Raw genomic sequence first — 25,500 nt, 5'->3', positions numbered from 1 at the left:
ATTAAGCAGCTACTGCGTATACCCAGGACTATGCTGGAATCTTTTGCTTCTGAAGAAGCAGAAAGCTTTGCTTTCTAGGTGGTTTGGCTGATCTAATAATTAATTTGACATGAGACAAATGAATAAATTTGCTTTGTTATGTGTGAGAGTCCCATAGAACTCTTTCTGCTTAATTTATTTTTTAATTGGAGGATACTTGCTTTACAATGTTGTGCTGGTTTCTGCCATACAACAACTCAATTTAGTCATGATTATACATATATCTCTCCCTCTTGAGGCTCCCTCCCCTCCCCCAACCCACCCCTTTAGGTCACCACAGAGCACCGGGCTGAGCTCCCTGTGTTATACAGCGATTTCCCAGTAGCTCTGCTTTACACATGGAGGTATGTCAGTACGACTCTCAATTCTCCCCACCCTCTCCTTCCCCACGAGTCTGTTCTCTGTGTCTGCCCTGTGGGGCTCCCAGGCACAGAGGCCTTTCTGTCCCCCGTTTCTTGTAGGCAAGTCTCCGGCCTTGATGACCTTCCTTGCGTTCCAAAGGGCAGATTCGTGCAGTTGCTGATCGAGGGAGGAGCAGCCCCAGAACCACCTGAGATTAAAGGAACCAGAGAAGGTCATCAAGACTGGGAGAGCTGACCACCAAAGACCCCGGGTCCCCCGAGATGAGATTAAGGGAGTGCAAGCCCTGCTCACCCCGCAGTCTTGTCAGGGACCCCACCTTGGGCCCACAGTTGTAAAAACCCTGATTAAATTCCCCGGGGTTGAGACACATCATTCTTTCGAGGCAGAAGCCTGGTGTGTCTCCCTTTGCCTGGTAAATAAGAAAGCTCTCCACTTCTACTTCCCCCAAAATTGTCTTGGGGTCTGATTCGGCATCGGTGTACAGAGTCTGAGTCTTTGGTAACACGAGGGCAGTCAAGTGTGGAAACAGAAACCAGAAAACTGGCCAAAGGCAAACAGAGACCCGGAAGGACTGCCCCGTATAAATGATTTACCTCCTCGTGGGGTGGGGACCCCCACACCGTTTCTTTCTGGGCGTGTAACTGCCTTGCTTCTGTCTTAACGGAACAGACTGTGTGCTCTCCTGCTTGTTGGGCTGAGTCTCTATAATACACATTCTACCTGTTTTCGTTTTTTACAGCTTTTGCCTCCTTGAGAAATGCATTTTTCAATGTGGGCAAAAGCTGGGGGAACCTTGTTTTGAGCCTCTGGGTCCTGGTGGATGAGCGGCTAGGATTCCTGGTTTTCATCCAGGCACCACCACCACCCCCACCCCGGGTCCAGTTCCTGGGCAGAGAACGAGGCTCTGGCTTCAAACCACCGCTCACGGCTGACTCTCTCCGAGATCATTGGTGCTGAAACCTGGGATTTCAAGGTAAAGCAGGTCATCTCAAACTGTTGGCTGGAGACTTCTGAGTTTCTCTCTCTCTCCATGAGAACTGGCTCTCACTCTCTGCTTTGTTCTCTTTCCGAGACCCACAGGTTTCAATCTAGATCCGCTCAGTGAAGGAGCCCAAGTTCTGGTTTTTCTCTCTCCTCTCTCCCTCTCTCTCGCTCGGGTAAACTACACCCCTAGCATGTCCCCTGCCTTCATCAACGTTGCGAGCAAGGCGCTGGGAGCCTGGCTCACCTCCCACCACCTCCAACAAATAGCTCCCTGCTACACCCATGCTTTATCCCCCGGGCCCCACTGTCTTGTAACGTATTTCTCCCTGAGCAGCCCGCCAGCACAAACACTGCCTTTCTCTAATTTTTTTTCCTGTGATTTTCTTTCCTACTTTACTCAAGAAGCAAGACTTCTTTCTCACCTAAACTTTATGTCCCCTTCAGCTTTACCCCAGACACCAGACAAACAGGGTGATAGACTTGGGGTGCTCCTGCTGTTTAATCTCCCACCATGCCCAGTGCCCGCAAATCCCCCCTGGGAATCCTCCTGCCTCCAGGCCCTCAGGTCCTCCAGCAAGCCCCCCCCCCCCAACTCCGGGCAAGGGACAGCCTGCTGGGCTGGCCACGTTCCAGCAGACCTCATTGCTGCAAAAGACGCCTCTCAAGAAAAGTGTTGACAATGCCTCATAGGAGGGACTGGCCCACCAGCGATGTCTGGTCACGGATCAAAGGTAGAGCAGAGGATGCTGAAAATCCCACCAAGCACAGGATTTGAGGGAAATCCAGAAATCACTCTGAGCCGCCATCAGGTGCCGACCTAGGAATGTTTCTGGCTTCCCTGGTAGCTCAGACAGTAAAGAATCTCCCTGCAACACAGAAGACCCGAATTTGATCCCTGGATCGGGAAGATCCCCTGGAGAAGGGAATGGCAACCCACTCCACTATTCTTGCCTGGGAAGTCCCATGGACAGGGAAACCTGATGGGCTACAGTCCATGGGGCTGCAGGGAGTCAGACACGACTGAGTAACTAACACTCCTGCTACTACCAAGAATGTTTCTGGGATGCAGGACTTTATTTCCAAGAGTGCAGTTCTTGGTTGCAGGTTGCTCAACATGGAGCCAGAGAGGCTGAGAAAAGGAAAACTAGGTTTTGCTGTAATGTTGCCTGGCCTTTATTTAAGTTGGGGCATGAAAAAATTTGGTCTCTAGATTATAATACTATCCTACAATTAGATCTTCATTGCCAAAGTATGGGAACATGGATGGAGGTTAACTCCCCTACATTCTAAACGATCTCTCTCAATCTTTTCCCAAATCTTGGGGGGAAATCAAGTTTTCCCCACTCCTGCAAGTTCCCTTATTCCTTCAGATTGTTCTCATCAGCCAAATGAGAACAATGGAATACACACACACACACATACACCCATAAACAAAACCAAGACAGTCAAAAACTAAATAAGTAAATTACAAGAGATGGACCTGGCAAGCAAAGGGAAACAAAAATGATAGTCACCGGTTAAAAACCAAATTAACTAAAGCTCAAACTGGAAAATAAAACCAAATCAAGGTGCCAACTGGGGAAAAAAGCAACAGAAACGAAACAAACAACAAACATGGTGAAAAAAGACAGACGAGGAAGAAAGAACAGGAAAAACAGTTAAGTAGCGGTAGATAAAGATTTATGTATATTCAGGAATAACTACAACAGGAAAATAGCAATAAGAAAAGCAAAAGAATAAATGTAGAAAATAATAATAATAAAATTTTAAAGTTTAAGAATTAACAAGGAAAACCCCAGAGAACCACAGAAGGCCAACAGAGGCAGAAGTATAAACAGGAAATAAAAAATGTGGTTAAAAAAAAAATTCTCCCTGGGGGGAAGAATTCTCGAAGGCTTAAGTAGATTTAATAGTACTAATAAAATCAACTACTTCAGCAACAGAATGGGGGGAAAAAAGAAAAAAAAAATCCAGAAGCAACTAGATAACAAGTCAAAATGTAAGAATAATTAATGTTTTTCTTGGATCTCAGCTGTCAGCGTCCTTCCCCTCACTGGGAGTCACCATGCACCTCGCCTCCCCGGGATGCCCTCCAGCACTGCGCTGGTCTCTGGCCCTGCTGCGTGGGCCGCTCAGATTCTAGTCTGGTCCTACTCCTGCCTGTTCTTGCCTCCAAGGTCCACAGCTGCCAGAGCTGCTGTGGTTTCTTCTATGGGAGCCCTCAGTATCCTTTCATATATTCCAGAGACACAGAGTCTGCCTCCTTGATCGTGTGGATTCAATCCGCAACTAGTGCAGCAGGTGGGAAGGTTCTGAGTTCTCCTTAGCCTCACTGCCTCTGGGTTTCAGCTGTGGCTTTGTCTCCACCTCTGCCTGTGAGTCGTCCACAGGGCTTTGCTCCTGAGGCTGCCCTGGAGGGCGTGGGTCTGCCCCAGGGAGGGCGGGGTGCGGGGAGTGCAGCTGCTGGGGTGGCAGGGTCCGGGGCACCAGGGGCTCAGGGGAACTGGCGGCTAGGGCCGCAGGAAAGGGGCTTTTTCTAGCCTCTGGCAGCTCTGGCCCAGTGGGGATCTAGCGTGGAGGTGGTACAGCTGCTTGCTTGGATCACAGGGTGCCGGGAGCCAGCTCACGAGATCCCCACTCATGACAGAGTCATGAGGAGAAGGACTGACAAGCAGAGTAACTCAGGCCTCAGGGATTCTCGAGAGGCTGCCTCAGCGCTCACCTTAAAAATGAGATCTCTCTTTCTGACGCTTGCTATAATAAACCTCTTCTTATTTTCTATGACTTAGGCAAAAGGCCTTTCCTGATTCCCTTCTAAAATAGATCATTCTGAAACCTCAAATCAACAAGGCCCCTGAACGGTAGCACCCTAAATAAAATTATCTGGGATATAGAGTATGCTGATCTAAATTCCTTTTGCTAACATATTGGTTTGTTTAATAAATGTACCTGTGCCTTTGGAGCTAATGTGCATAACTGCTCCCTAGTGATAAAACAGCATTGAGAACCTCCGCACAGAAAGCCCCTATGGACACAAAACCCTTCGCACGAAAAAAGGCTTGTTAGGAAATATAAAAAAATATTGCTTTGTGAAACTGTTACTTAATCTATATTTACTCACTATGTTTTTACTCTTAACATATTTAGCCTATATAATGAAAGCATAATAGTTAGAGATTTATATAAATAGAAGTTTAGCTTTAATACAAATAATAAGACAATTGTTGATTTAACTGATGATTCTTACTTAGAGCTGAACTTCAGCTTGCTGTTCTATGACTATGGAACCACATTCTTTTCTGTTAAGCTCAAGGCATGGAGTAAATTACCAAAAATAGGTTTTACCTTAAAACTTCCTGTTGATAAATTCTTTCCTGATGTGCTTGATACAAAAGTGTTCTGACTGATCAACCTTTATCAATGGAGAGTCACAAGGTGTTAGCAGGCCCCAGGCCAGAAGATGATGTAAACAAAATGAGGCTTTTTGTAACTAAAGACATGCAAACAGCTTCCATGAGGGTCGAAGCTGCTGGCCCATTGAGCTAACTTGATAGGCCCATTAAGATATGCCCCTTAAGCTAAATTGGTATGTCCCTTAAGCTGGATTGGTATGACTCTATACTTTACATTTGTTTCTATATACCACTAAAAATATAAAAGCTGTCTTAAAAAACAATAAAGTAGAAGACACTTGGAAACACCAAGACTCGCTGTGTCTTCTCATTCGTATCGCCGATGCCGTCCATCCTGAGGGAACTCTGGACCCGCTGGAGCTGGACTCCGGCAACGGGGACCCTGGCAATGCTGGGTACAAAGGGGCTGTTGTCACAGGAGATACGGTGCCATTAGGGCTTTTTCTAGCCTCTGGCAGCTCTGCCCCAGTGAGAACTGAGCGTGGAGGTGACACAGCTGCTCGGATCGTGGGAACTCTGGGGGTGCCGTGTGTACAGGGACCCCCCAGCTGTCTCAGCCGAAGGGGCTCTGGCCCTCCCAGGGTGTCGTCCTCGCCTCTGGCAGCTGCGGTCAGAGCGCCTCTGGGGCCGGTCCTTCTCTACAGCGATGGCTCCACCGCCTGGGAGTGACTCAGCAGGATCGCCCTGCCTCCGCGGCTGCCAGATTTCCTGCACAGGCATTTCCCACTGCCACCTCCTCCCTAGTGTCCCCTCGGGCGTCTCCCCACAGTCAACAGCTGACCTCGCCCTGGGATCGCTCCACAATCCCTGCGCTCCCGCTCCCAGCCCTGTGCCTTCCAGGGGACTTGCGTCCTTGCGTCCCTCTCTGGGGAACGTGTGGCTGCGGCAAGGATTGTCTCTGTGATTCTCACAGATCCGCTACTTCACCCTCAGCCTCAAGGGCTTCTCCTCTGTCCTCTGAACAGTTTCCTCACCTCCAAGGGCACCCACGTGGGGATCGGACCCCTGCTTCAGTCCCCCCACCTTCCGAGGGCAGGTCCATTCCTACCAGCTCTCCTCTTTTCCCCCCACTTCCTTCACCCTACCGAGTTTTGTGTGGTTCTGTATATTCTTCTCTGGTGGCCAGGAGCTCCTGCCTGCTCTCAGCTGGTGTTCTGCAAGATCTCCCGTGTCTGAAGGTGTCTTCCTGGTGTATCTCTGGAGAGAGACGAACCCTATGTCCACCTGCTCCTCCACCATCTCTTTCCCCCTCATCTGATCAAACCAAGACCCCATCTCCCCAGAGGGACGATCCCTGCTGGGACAGCATTTTATCAACCAGTCTGTCATTCTTATCTGGGCCAATTTGAGCACTATCTGGTCTAAGTTTTAGCTATAAAACTTTGACTAGAGAAAAGAAAGATGACATTTTATGATGACACGGCGTGGCCACAAAATTCTCTGGACTCCAGAGAAAACTGGCTAAGATAAAACTTTTTGAAATTGGGTGGAAAAAAAAAAATCTGAAACAACAAAAACAACCTCCCCAAACAAAAGCCAACAAACAAAAAACTGGTTCTGTTTGCATCTGCAATTAGAGAAAGCTAGCTCTTAAAATACTTTTTTTTCCCCCCTCAGAATTCTGACACTGAGAGAACAAGTCCTGCTAAAAGAGCATGGCTTTCCCTGCGCCTTAAGATCAGCACTCTCAGGCCCATTTCCCTTATCTAGTCTAATAATCTCTAATTCCTGAGACTGAGGGGGGAAGTGGAAAGGAAGTATTTTAAACTTACACTTATTAAAACGGTTGTTTATAAACCAGTGAGTTTTATAATACCCGATTCATGACTAAGTTTAGAAAATAAAGCTGTAGGATCCCTATCTGGATGTATGTATGTCTCAGTATTTGCCTTTGTTTTGGACTTTTGAGATTAACTTATAAAGGAGCTCTATTAAATTGGCTTAAAGAAAAGTAAGCACTTACAAATCAAACAATTCTAAAAATAAGAAACATTAAACTAAATGAATTTCAGGCTCACGTGATCTGGGAAATATTCAGTGTTAAATATTGGATATGAAAGTTAAAGTCTCAATATGGACTTCAGAGTCATATTAATCATTCTTAATGTGTCTTTAGAGTCATTAATATTAAATATAATACTTTTATTGTACCTGAATGGACTGAACGTCATTAAATTTATGCCATGTATGTTACATTTGTCAGCAAAATCTAACTTGGTATAGGATAAAAGCTTTTGCGTGAACACTTTGGATATAATTATGTTTTAGGCTTTCCAGATTTTTGGTAACTTGGAACTACAGAATTTTACTAAATCAAGTCAAATAATAACTCATTAAATGTCTAAATTATTTTTAAGATAAAATACTGGAACATGGATCACTGAACAAATCTACATTTACCTACTTTTGTCTTCTTGGGAGAGCAAAACTAAAAATCTTGGGTTTATTGGACATGCTTTGTATTATGTTGGGAAAAGAAATTGCAACCTGGGAAAATGCAAGCTATGGAATATGCTCTTAAGTTTGCCAATCAAAAATTGCTAATGTGACCAATGGCTTGCAATTGCTTTGTTCTTGGTTTTCAATATAGGTTAAGGTTTTAAGAGCTGAGGATTCTACTTGAAAGGTCCTTAAAGCTACTGGAAGCAATAAAGGAAATATTTTGGAATACAGTAGGACAGTTGTGGCAAGGGAGACACTGCACATGTGCAGAAAGGCTCCTTGGGCATCAAAAAGAGGGGGGCACCATCCCATAATAGGTGATGCCAAGGACCCCCAGAGGCTGCTGGGCTGATATCTGTCTTGGAAAAAGTTACACAGACATGTTGGTGAGGGTCCTAGAGCAGGTCAGGACCTAATTGGCTAACGGTAAACAAAACTGGAAGAAATGCCCTATATGAATGATTCAGCTGTCTCTCTTTTTTTTTAATTTATTTATTATTATTATTTTTTTAAATAAATTTATTTATTTTAGTTGGGGGCTAATTACTTTACAATATTGTAGTAGTTTTTGCCATACATTGACATGAATCAGCCATGGGTTTACATGTGTTCCCCTTCCTGGACCCCCCTCCCACCTCCCTCCCCATCCCATTCCTCTGGGTCATCCTATTGCCCCAGCCCTGAGCATTTGTCTCATGCATCGAACATGGAATGGTGTTCTGTTTCACATATGATAATATACATGTTTCCATGCTATTCTCCCAGAACGTCCCACCCTCACCTTCTCCCTCAGAGTCCATAAGACTGTTCTATGCATCTGTGTCTCTTATTCTGTCTCGCACATAGGGTTATCGTTACCATCTTTCAAATTCCATATATATGCATTAGTATACTGTATTGGTGTTTTTCTTTCTGGCTTACTTCACTCTGTATAATGGGCTCCAGTTTCATCCATCTCAATAGAACCGATTCAAATGTATTTTTTTTTAATGGCTGAGTAATATTCCATTGTGTACATGTACCATAGCTTCCTTATCCATTCGTCTGCTGATGGACATCTAGGTTGCTTCCATGTCCTGGCTATTGTAAACAGTGTTGCGATGAACATTGGGGTACATGCGTCTCTTTCAATTCTGGTTTCCTCGGTGTGTATGCCCAGCAGTGGGATTGCTGGGTCATATGGCAGTTCTATTCCCAATTTTTTAAGGAATCTCCACACTGTTCTCCATAGTGGCTGTACTAGTTTGCATTCCCACCAACGGTGTAAGAGGGTTCCCTTTTCTCCACACCCTCTCCAGCATTTATTGCTTGTAGACTTTTGGATAGCCAGCTGTCTCTTTTTAAAATTTTGTTTTATTTACCTATTTATTTTGGCTCTGATGGGTCTTCGCTGCTCTGCGGGCTTCTCTCTAGTTGCAGAGAGCAGTGGTGAGTCTCCAGCTGCTGCGCTCTGGCTTCTCACTGCGGTGACTTCTCTTGCTGTGGACCACAGGCTCTAGGGCTCCCTGGCCTCCCTAGGTGCTGCGGTTCCTGGGTTCGAGGGCACAGGTTTGATTGTCGTGACTCATGGGCTTAGCTGCTCCACGGCCTGTGGGATCTTCCAGGACCAGGAATGCAACCCGTGTCTCCGGTATCGGCAGGGGGATGTTTATCACTGAGCCACCAGGGAGGCTTTGATTTAACGCCTCTTTGAGGGGCTCCACCACTTTAGGGAGGATGTCCACACCGTTTCTCTCCAGGTGTGTGTCTCTGCCTTGCTTGTGTCTTAAGGAGACAGCTTCTGTCTGTGCTTTCCTGCTTCTTGTGCTGTGTCTCTAATAATACACTTTTTTTCCCCCACCATTTTGCCTCCTTGAGAAATGCATTTTTCAATGATGGCAAGAGCCAGGGAAACCTGGTTTCTAGCCTCTAGCCCCTGGTGGATGAGCAGCTAGGATTCCTGGTTTTCATCCAGGCCACCCAGGTCCAATCCCTGAGCAGAGAACTAAGACTTTTGCTTCCATCCCCCACTCACGGCTCTCTCTCTGTCTCTGAGATCAGCCCCACTCGGTTTCAGAAGGTGGGAACTGCAAATGATTGGTAAACAAATCTTTGCCATTCCATGCTGACAAGTCTTTCAAAGGCAAGAAATTATGTCATAACAGCTCTTTTTTCTGACATAGATCCCTTAATCTAAACTATTTTGAGCCGTGAAGGGAGAGGCAAAAGGCTTTTCTTTAGGCTGCAGCATCTTAATTGCCTTCAGTTCAAAACAATCTACAAGCCAAAGTGCAACATTTTAGAGTGGAAATTCTGCTCCCCACACTTCTCTTTAAGCAACGTTTCCAGTATATAATAATAATGTATTATATGAAATATATTTAAAGATGCTGAAGCTCCAACACTTTGGGTACTTGATGCGAAGAGCCAACTCATTTGGAAAGACCCTGATGCTGGAAAGATTGAAGGCAGGAGGAGAAGAGGACGACAGAGGATGGGATGGTTGTATGGCATCACCGACTCAATGGATATGAGTGTGAGCAAACTCCAGGAGATAGTGATGAACAGGAAAGCCTGGCATCCACACAGTCCATGGAGTTATAAAGAGTTGGACAAAAGTTAGTGACTGCACTGAACTGAATGGATGTTTAAGAAACCAAATCTCAGAAACAGGGAACTTGTCAACGTGTCCTTTTTTCACCTGCTCCCTATCACTCCTCTGCTCCCTAGAACTGGACTCCCAGGGCCAAGGGCACATGGACTTTCTTGACGGTTTACTGTGTCATTTTCTCAGCAGATCTGACCCTCCTCAACTTTATCTAGGATCAATTTGGTCAAAAGCTGGTCTGCAGGCAGCTGCTGGAGCCCAGGGAGGGGTTTGAGAGGCACACAGCTGGTCATCTGAACACTCTGGACCTGGTGGCCTTGGGTGTGGGCAGCACCCTGGGAGCTGGTGTGTACATCTTGGTTGGAGAAGTGTCTGTGTACGAGGCTGGACCAGCGATTGTCCTCTGCTACTTGCTGGCCGGTCTGTCTACTCTTTTGTCCGGGCTCTGCTATGCGGAGTTGGCGGCCTGGGTACCACGCTCCGGTTCTGCCTATCTCTACAGCTACGTCACCATGGGTCAGCTGTGCGCCTTCATCACTGGCTGGAACCTCATCCTGTCCTATGTCATGGGTGAGATGATGGGGTGGGGGAAGGTGTGAGGCTTCAGATCAAAAATTCAGAGGAGGTACTGGAGTCTTATTAATTTAGGAAGACTTTGTTGTCAATCTTGTGGAGTGAAGTGGGTAATTGTAGAGGAACTTCATAGTTTAAAACTTTATTCTACTTGGGTCTATGCTGCTTTCCTGAAATGATGGGAGCTAGAACCGAGAAGGAAAGGAACCTGTAGGGAGTGGGTGAGAAGGAGGCATGTCCTACAGGGTCCTCCCTTCCCCGTAGTGAGGTCTTTGCTCAGCTATTTCCTTTTATCTCCTCCTAACATATTAAATTGGAGAAGGAAATGGCAACCTACTCCAGTATTCTTGCCTGGGAAATCCCACGGACAGAGGAACCTGAGAGGCTACAGTCCATGGGCTCACAAAGAGTCGGACACGACTGAGTGACTATCAGCAACAACAATAATATATTAAATAGTTGACCTGTTCTGTGAATCATCTGGGCCTACTCTCTCCACTCCATAAAAGGAAACATTCTGAGATTAGGGATTTTCTCTGTGTTTTTTCCCCCAAATACATCGCACGGTACATAGTCAGGGTGCAGTTTGCGTTTGTCAATGGGTCTTCATCTTTTGCTGCTGTAGCGACTGCCTATGAGGCCAGAGCCTGGAGCTGTGCCTTTGACAGCCTGATTGGGAACCGTGTCTCTCGGGCATTCCAGGAGACCTTCTCTCTGCACGGGCCTTACTTCCTGGCTACCTGTGCAGACTTTCTTGCCTTCGTCCTGGTGCTGCTGCTCACAGGTGAGACAGAGGTCAGCTAAAGTGAGGTGTGGAAGGGGAGCTGGGGTACAAAAGGCTTGAGGTTCCAGAATGGTGGGAGGATTAGGACTGGAATGAAGTGTCTGAGATAAGAGCGATAGGAAGGCAAGACACAGACCATTGTTTTCAGCCCTGGCAGTACTGACATTCTGGGTTGAATCACTCTTTGGTGTGGGGGGCTATCCTGTTCATTGTAGGTTTTGCTTTCAGCCATTTCCTTCTCCAGGGGATCTTCCCGACCCCAGGATCAAACCTGCATCTCCTGCATTGGCAGGTGGATTCTTTACCACTGAGCCACCAGGGAAGCCACCGTTTGTCTTTACTCACTAGAAAAATTGATGCCCTCCACCCAAAGTATGGTGATCAGAATGCCTCAGGATCTTCAGAGACAAAGTCACCCCCACCTGATAATCATTACTTAGGCTTACAAGTTTCTGCCTTGTACTAAGACTGAAGATGTTTGTTTAATTCAGAGGAAATTCACACAAAATAAAGTTAACCATTTTACTATACTCCCCCAGTTTACTGAGATATGATTGATATACAAGATTATATAATTTTAAAATGAGGAAAGTGATGATTTTATAGACCTGTCTACTATGAGATGACTGCCACAATAAGAAATGAGCCATTTCAGTTCAGTTTAGTTCAGTCTCTCAATCGTGTCCGACTCTTTGTGACCCCATGAATCTCAGCACGCCAGGCCTCCCTGTCTATCACTAACTCCCTAGGTCCACCCAAACCCATGTCCATCGAGTTGGTGATGCCATCCAACCATCTCATCCTCTGTCGTCCCCTTCTCCTCCTGCCCTCAATCTTTCCCAGCATCAAGGTCTTTTCCAATGAGTCAGCTCTTCGCATCAGGTGGCCAAAGGATTGGAGTTTCAGTTTCAACATCAGTCCTTCCAATGAACACCCAGGACTGATCTCCTCTAGGATGGACTGGTTGGATCTCCTTGCAGTCCAAGGGACTCTCAAGAATGTTCTCCAACACCACAGTTCAAAAGCATCAATTCTTCGGCCCTCAGCTTTCTTTATAGTCCAACTCTCAGATCCATATATGACCACTCGAAAAACCATAGCCTTGACTAGACAGACCTTTGTTGGCAAAGTAATGTCTCTGCTTTTTAATATGCTGTCTAGGTTGGTTATAACTTTCCTTCCAAGGAGTAAGCATCTTTTAATTTCATGGCTGCAGTCACCACCTGCAGTGATTTTGGAGCCCAGAAAAATAAAGTCAGCTGCTGTTTCCACTGTTTCTCCATCTATCTACCATGAAGTGATGGGACCGGATGCCATGATCTTAGTTTTCTGAATGTTGAGCTTTAAGCCAACTTTTTCACTCTCCACTTTCACTTTCATCAAGAGGCTCTTTAGTTCTTCTTCACTTTCTGCCATAAGGGTGGTGTCATCTGCACATCTGAGGTTATTGATATTTCTCCCGGCAATCTTGATTCCAGCTTGTGCTTCCTCCAGCCCAGCATTTCTCATGATGTACTCTGCATATAAGTTACACAAGCAGGGTGACAATATATCCTTGACATACTTCTTTTCCTATTTGGAACCAGTCTGTTGTTCCATGTCCAGTTCTAACTGTTGCTTCCTGACCTGCATACAGGTTTCTCAAGAGGCAGTCAGGTGGTCTGGCATTTCCATCTCTTTCAGAATTTTCCACAGTTTATTGTGATCCACACAGTCAAAGGCTTTGGCATAATCAATAAAGCAGAAATAGATGTTTTTCTGGAACTCTCTTGCTTTTTTGATGATCCAGCAGATGTTGGCAATCTGATCTCTTGTACCTCTGCCTTTTCTAAAGCCAGCTTGAACATCTGGAAGTTGACGGTTCACGCATTGCTGAAGCCTGGCTTGGAGATTTTTGAGCATTACTTTACTAGCGTGTGAGATGAGTGCAACTGTGCGGTAGTTTGAGCATTCTTTGGCATTGCCTTTCTTTGGGGTTGGAATGAAAACTGACCTTTTCTAGTCCTGTGGCCACTGCTGAGTTTTCCGAATTTGCTGACATATAGAGTGCAGCACTTTCACAGCATCATCTTTTAGGATTTGAAATAGCTCAACTGGAATTCCATCACCTCCACTAGCTTTGTTCATAGTGATGCTTTCTAAGGCCCACTTGACTTCACACTCCAGGATGTCTGGCTGTAGGTGAGTGATCACACCATTGTGATCATCTGAGTCATGAAGATCTTTTTTGTACAGTTGTTCTGTGTATTCTTGCCACCTCTTCTTAATATCTTCTGCTTCTGTTAGGTCCATAGCATTTCTGTCCTTTATCGAGCCCATCTTTGCATGAAATGTTCCCTTGGTATCTCTAATTTCCTTGAAGAGATCTCTAGTCTTTCCCATTCTGTTGTTTTCCTCTATTTCTATGCACTGATCGCTGAGGAAGGCTTTCCTATCTCTCCTTGCTATTCTTTGGAACTCTGCATTCAAATGGGTATATCTTTCCTTTGCTCCTTCGCTTTTCACTTCTCTCCTTTTCCCAGCTATTTGTAAGGCCTCCTCAGACAGCCATTTTGCCTTTTTGCATTTCTTTTTCTTGGGGATGGTCTTCATCCCTGTCTCCTGTACAATGTCACGAACCTCATGCATAGTTCACCAGGCACTCTGTCTGTCAGATCTAGTCCCTTAAATCTATTTCTCACTTCCACTGTCTAATCACAAGGGATTTGATTTAGGTCATACCTGAATGGTCTAGTGGTTTTCCCCAACTTTCTTCAATTTAAGTCTGAATTTGGCAATAAGGAGTTCATGATCTGAGCCACAGTCAGCTCCTGGTCTTGTTTTTGCTGACTGTATAGAGCTTCTCCATCTTTGGCTGCAAAGAATATAATCAATCTGATTTCGGTGTGAGAAATAACAATCTGTAAAAAAAATATATATATACTATACATACCTTGATTTAAAAATATTTTTTTCTGAGATATGGTGAACACTAAGTGACAACACAGTGGCCACAAATCCTCAATTTGGGAAAAATGCAGCATTGGTGAAAAGTGAAGCATGTGTGTACATGTATAATCAATATGCATAAAATATATAACCGTATAAGATACATGGATTAAATGTACACTTCACTTGTTTCACTACAAAACAAAGCTAGGAGCTACTTAGTTAAAGGAGACAACTGGAGCCTGAGCACCAGAGCACCAGGTCCAGACCAGGTGTCAGGCAAATTCTCCTGAGAAGAACCGAGATCTCGGGGACTTCCCCGGTGGTCCAGTGGATGAGAATCCACCTACCGACCCAGAAGACACAGGTTCAACCCCTGGTTCAGGAAGATTGCACAGGCCTCGGAGCAGCTGTGCCTGTGTCTACAGCTACTGAGCCTGCGCTCAAGAGCCCAGAAGCCCCCCGCGATCAGCAGCCCACGCGCCCCAACCGGAGAGTAGCCCCCAGTCGCTGCAAATAGAGAGACCCCGCACGCAGCAGTGAAGACCCAGCACAGCCAAAATAATAATAAATACAGGAAGTGATAGAGATGGCATCTCCTTTGTCTACTAATGATCGGGTTGTCACCCCTCCAACTCCTTCTATCTGGGTCGGTCACACCTGCATTAACAGGAAGCGATGCTGAAAGCTCAGCCTCTCTGAACACCAGTGTGGAGTCCAAACTCAGAGGCAGAGGTTTGGGTGGAGGAGGAAAGAACAGCTTTATTGCTTTGCCAGGCCCAGGGGACAGAGCGGGCTCCTGCCATTGAAACTGAGTCCCTACCCAGGTGAGTTCAGTGAGGAGTTTTATGGCAACTGTCAAGGGAGGAGTTGCTGATAGATCAGGGTGTGTGCAGGGTCTCAGGTGGTTGGTCTCCTAATCTTGACAAAGATTAAAATTTAAAGGGTCTCTGGTCCCTTTAATTTTGGCTCAGGTAGTCTCTCAGCTGCTCCTTCCATGATTCAGTTCAGTTCAGTTCAGTCACTCAGTGGTGTCCGACTCTTTATGACCCCATGGACTGCAGCACGCCAGGCCTCCCTGTCCATCACCACCTCCCGGAGTTTACCCAAACTCATGTCCATTGAGTTGGTGATGCCATCCAACCATCTCATCCTCTGTCATCCTCTTCTCCTCCCACCTTCAATCTTTCCCAGCATCAGGGTCTTTTCCAATGAGGCAGTTCTTCGCATAAGGTGGACAAAGTGTTGGAGCCTCAGATTCTGTGAGTAGCAACTGCTTGAAGCTGCTGTTTGGAATTCAGGGCAGGTCATGGAGGCTGGAGTCTGCCTACAAGAAACAAGGGACAGAAATGAACTTACTTACAAATCAGAAAGAGACTCACAGACTTAGGAAATGAATTTATAGTTGCCAGGGGAAGGGATAGTTAGGGGCCTTGGGAGGTCATGTACACACGGCCGTATTTAAAACAGAAAACCAACCAGGACCTACTGTAGACACAGGGAACTCTGCTCCAGGTTGGGTGCGGCCTGGATGGGAAGGGACTTTGGGGCAGAATGGACACATGTACGTGTGTGACTGAGTCCCTTTGCTGTTGACCTGAAACTACCGCAACATTATTACTTGGCCACACCCCAATACAAAAGGTTTTTGGTATTAAAAAATACTTTTTAAAAAAGTGACAGGGCTCAGAAAAAAGCTTCCATGCCCAGGAGCCCCATATGGTCCTGAGGTAGGAGCTAGGTGGGCTCCAGGCTGGGCATTTACAATCAGACTTCTGTTCACATTTCCTGAGGAAGGAGGCAGGTGGGCTCCAGGCTAGATAGTTACGAGCAGCCTCCTGTTGGCACTTCAAGATGGAAATGACGAGAACAGAGTGAGTAGCTGGACTCTGTCTCCTGTGGACACTTTCAGGCAATGATTGTGGCAAGGCTAAACCCTCTTTGATTTAAAGGTCAGGAGGGACAGATTTCCCAGCCTTGTGGCCAGGGAGACATGGCACATGCTGAGGGTCAGAGAGGAAGAGAGCATCCCCCCATAATAGGAGCTGCCGGGACCCCACCCCATCCCGCGGCCTCCCGGCTGGAGTCTGTCTTAGAAAACAGTTGCATAGGAGAGTTGGTGAGGGTACTAGGGCAGGTCAGTTGTGTTAAAAAAAAGTGGATAATTGGCTAAAGGTAAACAAACCCAGAAGAACCGCCCTGTGTGAATGGTTTTACTGCCTTTATGGGTTATGGGTCTCCTCCTCCAGGGAGGACGCCACACTCTTCCTCTCCTGGTGCGTCTCTCTGCTTCTGTCTAACTGAACACACTTCCTCTGTGCGCTCTCTCCTTGTGGTGCTGTGTCTCTAATAATACACTTTGTACCTGTTTTAGCTTTTTTAAAAAAATTTTGCCTCCTTGAGAAATGCATTTTTCAATGGAGGCAAGAGTCAGGGGAACCTGGTCTCTAGCGTCTGGCCCCTGGTGGACGAGCGGCTAGGAGTCCTGGTTTTCCCCCAGGCCACCCGGGTTCAATACCTGCACTCAGAGCTAAGCCACCCCTCACGGCTGCCTCTCTCCGAGAACATCTGATGCTGAAACCCAGGATTTCAAGGTAAAGCACAGGTCTCCCCAGACTGCTGGCGGGCGACCTCTGAGTTTCTTCTCTCTCCCATGAGAACTTGCTTGCTCTCACTCTCCGCTTCCAAGACTCACAGGTTTTGATCTAGATCCGCTCGGTGAAGGAGCCCAGGTTCTGTTCTCCTCTCTCCTCTCTCCCTCTGTCTCCTGCTCTCCTTGAATTGCAACCCCCAGCGGGTCCTCAGCCCAGCACTGCTGTCTCATCAACACTGCGAACCGTGTGCAGGGACTCGTTGGCACTATCAGCAAATTGCTCCCTGCTACACGCCACACTTTATTTCCTAAGGATGGTAGAAAAATTACATCCCCCCAGGTCCTCCAGTATATTTCTTCTCAGGCAGCCCACCAGCACACACACTGCACTTTTCTCTTTTTATCCTGTGATTTCCTTTCCTACTTTACTTGAGAAGACCCAGGTTCGATCGCTGAGTTGGAAGATCCCTGGAGAAGAGAATGGCAACTCACTCCAGTGTTCTTGCCTGCAAAATTCCATGAATAGAGGAGCCTAGCAGGCTACAGTCCACGGCGTCACAAAGAGTTGGACGGAACTGAGCAATTAATACTTTCACTTTCAAAGTTTCTTTTTCATTTAAGCTTTATGTCCCCTTCAACTTTACCTTAGAAGCCACACAAACAAGTGCAATGTTATCAGGCATAATTCTAGTTATTTTCTGGGAGTGTTTTAAGTCACAGCAGTAACCCAGCTACTTTGTCAATTGCATTGCAATCAAATTTTTAATGTGAAAATCCCTAGAGACTATTTAATTAATTGATTTAATATTTGACTGTGTCTGGTCTTTGTCGCTGCGGGCTGGCTTTCTCTAGTTGTCTGAGCGGGGGTGGCTCTCCAGCTGAGACGTAAAGCCTTCCCTTTGTCATCACGTCTCTTTCTGCGGAACCCAGGCTCCAGGGTGCGGGCTTCTGTGGTTGTGGTGCATGGGCTTCGTTGCACAACACCATGTGGAAGCTTCTGGTTCAGGGATCCAACTGCATCCCCTGCATTGGCAGGTGGATTCTTTACCATTGGACTCAGCAGGGAAGTCCATAGTCAGGCTTGAAACATGCCTTCTGAAGTCTTTTCTTTACATATATACAGTTACGCTTTCACTCTGATGCCTTTGCAAAAGTGCTACCTCTTCAAGATCTATAGAGAGGGCTTTCCAACATTGAATCAAAACTAATTAGGTAAATAAATGTTGTTATTAACAGTAAGCTGTTGCCACACTGGAATATGCTTTTCTCTGTCTGTTAAGAGAACAATGTGTCCTTGGAGTGCTGCTTTTGATAACAGACTGTGTGAACTTCTTTGGGTCTGAGTGATTTGTATTTGCTTTTGAGATCTTTCATTACTTTGGTTGAGAAAATAAGGACTATTTCACAATGATCTCTGAAGATTATGGCATATGTAGATAAAGTTCATTCTGCTTGTATAAAACTTAACCTTTATTGTCAGACTTTGAACATCCTGATATCTTTGTGGCATAGCAACTGAAAGTGAAAGTGTCAGTCACTTAATCATGTCTGACTCTCCGTGACCCTGTGACTGTAGCCCTCCAGGCTCCTCTGTCCATGGAATTCTGCAGGCAAGAATACTGAAGCGGGTTGCCATTCCCTTCTCTAGGGGATCTTCTCAACCCAGGGATCGAACCCTTGTCTCCTGCAGATTGCAGGAAATTCTCCACCATCTGAGCCACCAGGGAAGATCATGGCAGAGGTCTACACCTAATTGAGGGAATTTAAAATGGGTAAACAATGGCTGTTAACTAAACGGTCAGGGCTCTGGTATTTCCAAGACGACTGCCTGGCTTTTCCTGGCTGCCTGGCAAGTCTCATTTTTATTTGATGGTTTAAAGCCTTTCCTGGCTGCAAGATTGATGCCCTTACAGTGAAAAGAAAATTGTAAAAAATAAATATGCATTCCACTTGGAGTGTGCTTTCCACAATCTCCAGCGATCAAGGTACTCACCTCCCTGGACTAATCAGACCAGCCTTAACAATCAGACCAGCCTTAACAATCAGACCAGCCTTAACAAAAACCTCACAACCTTCTGGCAACTATCACTGGCACTGTCATCCTTAATCATCAGGCCAGGTCAACAGAACTAATAGAAAAACTGGACTCAAAGGGAACAGAAGTGAATTACACGGCATTAAATGAACTGCTGGGCTTCCATGGTGGCTCAGATGGTAAGAACCTGCCTGCAATGCAGGAGACTTGGGCTTGATCCCTGGGTCTGGAAGATCCCCTGGAGGAGGAAATGGCAACTCACTCCAGTATTCTTGCCCGGCAAATTCCATGGACAGAGGAGCCAGGTGGTCTATAGTCCATGCAGATGCAAAGAGTTGGTCACATCTGAAGGACAAACATGCACAAATGAACTGCTAAATATGATTATAATCTTTGTGACTTTTGTATGGCAAATTATTGGCTTCTAATTATTGTTTTTTCAAACATAAGAAGACTGTTCTACTCAAACTACTTAGGATTTACAGCAATCTGTTAATTTACACTTGTGGGTAAAATTAAAACCTGTTTCTTCTGTCTTGGGCTGGTTGCTCCAGAAATTGGAGACCCTTGGGTCATGAAGAGCCTTAACAGGTGAATAGAAAGCACTGTCTGTTGACATTTCAAAAATATTTGGGGGTCTCTAGTAGAAAGAAATCTAGGGCATGGGGAGGATCCTAGGGCAGGTCAAGTGTGGAGAAAGAAACCAGGCAATTGGCCAAAGGCAAACAAACCTAGAAGAACTGCCCTGCATGAATGATTTACCTGCATCTTTATGGGGATCCTACTCGTTACGGGGATGCCCATATCTTTTCTCTCCAGGCATGAACTCTGCCTTGCTTCTGTCTTAAATAAAAAGCAAAACACAAAAAACTATTTCTCTGTGTGTTCTCCTGCTTGTTGTGTTGTGTCTCTAGTAATAAGCTGCTTTCTTAATTTTAATTTTTCTTCAGTTTTTGCCTCCCATTTTTCAGTGGGGGCAATAGCCAGGGAAACCTTGTTTCTAGCCTCTAGTCCATGCTGGACAAGCAACGAGGATTCCTAGTTTTCATCCAGGCCGCCCAGGTCCAATTCCTGGGCAGAGAACTAAGACCTCCCTTCAAGCCTCCGCTTACAGCTGCCTGTCTCTCTCTCTGAGATCAGCCCCTCTTGGGCTGAAGATGAGAAGAGCAAATGATTGGTTAACAAATGTTTGCCCTCCACGCTGGCAAGCCTTTCTAAGACAAGAAGTTCTCTCTGATAATAGCTCTCTGGGGACCTGGAGCTGTTAGGGGACCTGGCATAGGTCCCCTAATCTAAATTATTTTGAGCCGTGAAGGGAGAGGCAAAAGGCTTTTCTTTAGGCTGCAGTATCTTGATTGACTTCAGCTTAAAACAACCCCAAACCAAAGTGGTACCCTCGGGAAGAGGTATTCTATCCCCCTTCACTTCTCTTTAAGCAGCCCTTCCAGTAAGTTTGAAGCATATTAAATGTCTGATTTATGTTTGAGGAAACCAAAGATCAGGGATGGAGAACTTGCCCATCGTGTCCTTATACCACCTGCCCCTCATCGCTCCCTTGCTCCATGGAATTGGACTCCCAGGGCCAAGGGCAGGTTGACCTTCTTGATGACTTTGTGTCTTGTTTTCTCAGCGGAAAGTAACCTGCTCAACTCCATCTAGGATGCTGCGTCAGTGTGTTCGCCAGTTTGGTCAGAAGCTGGTCCGCAGGCGGCCACTGGAGCCCAGAGAGGAGTCTGAGAGTCGCAGAGCCCCCCTGAACACCCTGGACCTGGTGATGTGGGGTGTGGGCAGGACTCTGGGCGCTGGTGTGTATGTCCTGGCCGGTGTCATGGTCATGTTCATCACTGGACCGGCGATCATCCTCTCCTTTTTGGTGGTCGCCCTGTCTTCTGTGTTGTCTGGACTCTGCTATGCCGAACTTTGGGCTTGGGTACCACGCTCCGGTTCTGCCTATCTCTACAGCTACGTCACCATGGGAGAACTCTGCGCCTTTGTCATTGGCTGGAACCTCTTGCTGTATTTAGTGGCTGGTGAGATGATGGGGAGGGGGACGAAGTGTGGCTTAAGATCAGGAAACTAAGAGGGTGACTGGGGTCTGCACTCATTCATAAACACTTTGTGATGGAGCTTGTAGAGGGAAGCTCTAGAAAGCCCCACAGCTTCACTGTACTGAGCTATCCTGTTTTCTTTAAACGTGGGCCAAGAACCCAGAGGAAAGGGAACTGTAGGGGGTGGGTGGGAGGGAAGCAGCTCCCACAGGCTCATCCCCTCACCGTATTGAAGTCTTTGCTCAGCTGTTGCCTTCATGGGATTTTCCTTTACCACTTGACTTAAAACTTCAACCCTCATCTGCCAGCCATCCCAGGTCCCACTTCACTGTGTCCTTTTCTTGCATAACATTGATCTCCTCTTCACATATTAAATAGTGAATTAAATTTTGTAAATCATCTGACTCCTCTCTCCCCAATCCCATGGAAAGGAACTATTTGAGAGTGAGTATATTGTCTGTTTTCCCCCTAAATACATCCCAGGGTGCATTGTACGGGTTTAATTAATGTCTGTTAATCTCCCTTCTTCTGCCCCTGCAGCTGCTTCCTGTGTGACCAGGGCTTGGAGTTATGCCTTTGACAGCCTCATTGGGAACCACATCTCTCAGGTGTTAGAGAGAACTTTCTCTCCACACATGCCCTCTTTCCTGGCCCCGTACCCAGACTTCATTGCCCTGGGCCTGGTGCTGCTGATGACTGGTGAGAAGGGGTCAGATGTAGGATGGAAAGAGGGGGATTTGGAGGGGAACTGGTGTGGGAAAGGCTTGAGGTGGCAGAAGGTAGAATTAGGACTGGAAAGAAGGACCAGGGTTATGAGTAAGGGAGGCAAGACATAGAGAATTGTTTCCCACCCTGGGTCTGTCCTGTGGTCCATATTGCAGGGCATTTTTTTTTTTTTTTTAAATCACAGTCAGATGTTGAATAGCATCCCCAGCCTTGCTCACTAGGTACTGGCTAAACTGTGATCATCAGAATGCCTCCAGGCAATGATAACTGTCCCTTCAGTGATAAAGTCATCCCAGCTCAGAATCAGTTACTTAGGGTGACAAGTGTCTTCCTTTGTATTGAGACCAAAGATTTTCTTTTTTAATTGAGAGGAAATTCTCATAGAATAAAACTAACACATTGTTTTTCCCACTTTTATTGAGATGTAACAGATATACAATGTTGTGTAAGTTTAAGGTGTACAACTTGATGATTTGGTAGATATACATTGTGAGATGACGGCCACAGTAAGAAATTAACCATCTTAAAGTGCACTTGGGTGTCTGGGCACTAAGTTGATTCAGTCATGTACGACTCTTTGCAACTCTATGGACTGCAGCCCACCAGCCTCTTTTTTCCTTGTGATTCTCCAGGCAAGAATGCTGGAGTGGGTCACCATGCCTTCCTCCAGGGGATCTTCCTAACCCAGGGATTGAACCTGTGTCTCCTATGACTCCTGCACTGCAGGCAGGTTCTTTACCCCTGAGCCACCAGGAAAGCCCCTCAAAGTGTGCAACCCACTGATACTTAGTCCATTCACAGTGTGGTAACCATCACTCCATCTAGTTCCAAACATGTTCATCTCCCCAAAAGGAAACCGTGTACCCACTAAGCAGTCACGGTCTAGCCATCTGCCCCCCACCACCCCAACCCTCAAGGCCTGGCAACCACTGGCCTGCTTTCTGTGTCTATGGGTTTAATTACCTTGGATGTCTCCTATTCCATCTTTTCCACAGGACTACTGGTTCTGGGAGCTCGTGTATCAACCCTGATTATCAAAGTGTCTATAGGCTTGAACATTTTTGTTCCCATCATCATGATCATCTCTGGCTTCGTTAAGGGAGACCTGCGCAACTGGCAGCTCACAGAACAGGACTACACATTGAGCACATCTGTTTCCAGCGTCACCTTTAGGTCAGGAGGGTCCTCTTGGTAATACGTGGGTGGTGTTGGTTCAGAGCTGGGAAAATGGTGGCAACTAAAGACATCTGGGCTGGTGGATCCGGATGATGCGGGTCCTGGAGCCCAGGACTTGAGCTGTGAAGGGAGGAGCCCAGTAGAAATGGCTGAACACACCTCACCCATGTTCTTCCTCTTTCCTTCTCTCACCATAGCTTGGGCCCTCTGGGTTCTGGAGGGTTTGTGCCCTTTGGCTTTGAAGGAATCGTCCAGGGAGCGGCTATACTTTTCACCTCATGCTTTGGTGTTCACGCTGTTGTCACTGCAGGTAACATGGTCATTGTGTGTCCCATCAGGGATGTGGGCACTTGTTGAGCTGCCCTTGGGTACGGGGGTTGGTAGAGGGTAAGACCCTGATGCTGGGAAAGACTGAGAGCATAGGAGAAGGGGATAACAGAAGATGAGATGGTTGGATGGCTTCACGGACTCAATGGACATGAGTTTGAGCAAACTCAGGGAGATGGCGAAGGATGGGGACACCTGGCGTGCTGCAGTTCATGGGGTCACAAAGAGTCAGACATGGCTGAGCGACTGAACAGCAGCAACAAAAGCCTGCTTTTGGATGTGCAACAAAGGGGATTTTCTGCTTTTGCAGCAGCATGCTTTCCTGACCCAGTACTTCCTCCTGTCCTGCAGGGGGAGAAGCCCCAAATCCTCAGCGTTCCATCCCCTTGAGCATGATGATCTCCATCTTCATCGGCTTTCTGGCGTACTCTGGAGTCTCAGCGGCGCTCACCCTCATGGTGCCCTACTACCAGATTTACCCTTACAGCCCCTTACCGCAGGCTTTTCTCCATGTAGGATGGGCTCCTGCCAAATATGCCATGGCCGTTGTCTTCCTGTGTACCCTTTTATACAGGTCAGTGTCCTGGTTTTCTCCTCAATCTGCTGTCAGATTCTCAGATATCCCAGCCCTTGGGATTGAGAGACAAGAAGGAAGGGCACCTTACCCACGTAGACTGGGGACTGGATGCCCTGGTCTCTCCTGCATCTCCACGTCCTCACACGTGTTTCCATTTTCTCCCCCAGCCTCCTGGGCTCCATGTTCCCCATGTATCAGCTGATCTGCGCAATGGCAGAGGACGGTCTCCTTTTCCAGAGACTTGCCCGGATCCACGCCTGCACACACACCCCTCTCATGGCCATCATGGCTTCTGGAATACTTACAGGTGGATAAAGGAAGTCCATTCTCTCCTGTGACCAATTTCTTTAACGTGGGTGTCTCCAGCACCTTCTCACTCCCTCCCCCCTCCCTCATTCTAGGGTTCATGGCATCACTCCTCAGGATCCTTGATCTGGTGAAATTCATGTCAGCCGGGATCCTGCCTGCTTACACCCTTGTGGCTGTTTCCATACTTGTCCTCAGGTGAGACCCACCAACCTTGGCCGAGAGCCTTGGACTCTCGGGGGTGATGGGCAGGTGATCCTCTTCTGCCTTCTTGCTGCCTTCTATATGTCTCACTAGGCTTAAGGCAAGAAAGAGGGGGATTATACTGTCTGGTGTTGAATGAGTAGGGGCTAAAGTTAATACTGCCTTGCTATCTATTCTTCAGGTACCAACCAGACCAAAATTTAAGCAAGAATGAGAAAACAGAGGAGGGAATTGAGATTTCTGATCTTGAAACAAGTCCTTCAGAATCTGTACCTGAAGCAGGAACCTCAAGCATTCTGAAGACCCTGTGGTTCCCTGCCAGCCCCATCCCCACCCAGAAATCGGGCCAGATTGTCAATGCATGTGTCTTCCTGCTCGGTGAGCAGTGGGACTTCTCTTTGGTGGTATTCTGAAATTGCCAGGATGGGTAGGAGTGTATATTTGTCAGTTGAGGAGTCTTGGAGATACGATGGTCCTTCCTGATGGGGGCAGCCTGGGGAGGGGTGTGACCTGAGCCCTGATATCTTTGTCTTCTGGGTCCAGCCTGCTCTGCTCCTCCTTGACCCCTGCAGTTCTCCTGCTGACCATCTTGAGCCTGATCCTGGCCCAGGGGCCCAGCCAGGTGTTCTCTGGAGACCCCATGCTCACAGCCGTGGCTGTGCTGCTGCTGCTGCTCATCAGTGGGGTCACAGGCATCATCTGGAGGCAGCCCCAGGACCCCTCGCCTCTTCACTTCAGGGTAGGTGACCTCATGTGCCCAAAGTGTCCACCTTGAGTGAATGAAGTCTGTGTGCTTTGAGGTCTACACATCTTTGTTAGGCCACAGAGTAAAGGGAACTGCTAAAACCGATGGACCCTTCCCAGATCCACACTCAGTGCTTCACAAATCCAGTCTCAGCAGGCACTGAACACACAGCCTGAGGAGAACTGGAGTCTCCCTGCTTTTCCTGGGGTAGAGTCTCTAATTCAGACATCTGGGCTGTGCCCAGGGATGAACTGACTCTGCCCACAGGTCCCGGCTCTGCCTGTCCTCCCCCTGGTGAGCATCTTTGTGAACGTTTACCTGATGATGCAGTTGGACACTGGGACCTGGGTCCAATTTGGCATCTGGATGGGGATTGGTGAGTAGCTTTTTGGGGTGAAGAGTCCTCTTGAGTGACAGAAGCCAATCCTCTTCCTGGAAGCCCTCCCCAAATATGTCAGATGCCATTATAGGAGACCTATTGGGCATTTGTAAGTAGGGAGAGCACCTACTTTCCCTTCTCACTGTCTCATCTCGCTACTAGGATCTGTCATATACTTTGGATATGGGATCCGACACAGCTTCAAGGACAAAAATGAACAACAGCCACCAGCCTCCACCTCCCAAATGCTGGACAAAAACATGCCCAGTGA

The 25,500-nt window shown here is 46.9% G+C and overlaps 1 protein-coding gene across 1 annotated transcript; it reads left to right on the top strand.

Annotated features, from left to right (window-relative positions):
• The first annotated feature begins 377 nt into the window (after window positions 1-377).
• Window positions 378-25,500, top strand: LOC145512522 (cationic amino acid transporter 3-like). Its single transcript, XM_081506361.1, is given in 13 exon segments — window positions 378-383; window positions 10,044-10,398; window positions 11,027-11,185; window positions 22,511-22,688; window positions 22,889-23,001; window positions 23,370-23,592; window positions 23,763-23,902; window positions 23,997-24,099; window positions 24,287-24,483; window positions 24,678-24,844; window positions 25,118-25,226; window positions 25,392-25,453; window positions 25,456-25,500. Coding segments are annotated over 13 exon segments (1,857 nt in total).

Source organism: Giraffa tippelskirchi, chromosome 7 (assembly GCF_054371585.1).
Source record: "Giraffa tippelskirchi isolate mGirTip1 chromosome 7, T2T-mGirTip1v1.2.pri, whole genome shotgun sequence".
NCBI lineage: Eukaryota > Metazoa > Chordata > Mammalia > Artiodactyla > Giraffidae > Giraffa > Giraffa tippelskirchi.
The sequence above is the reverse complement of the archived record's forward strand: the minus strand, read 5'-3'. Positions and strand labels throughout refer to the sequence as shown.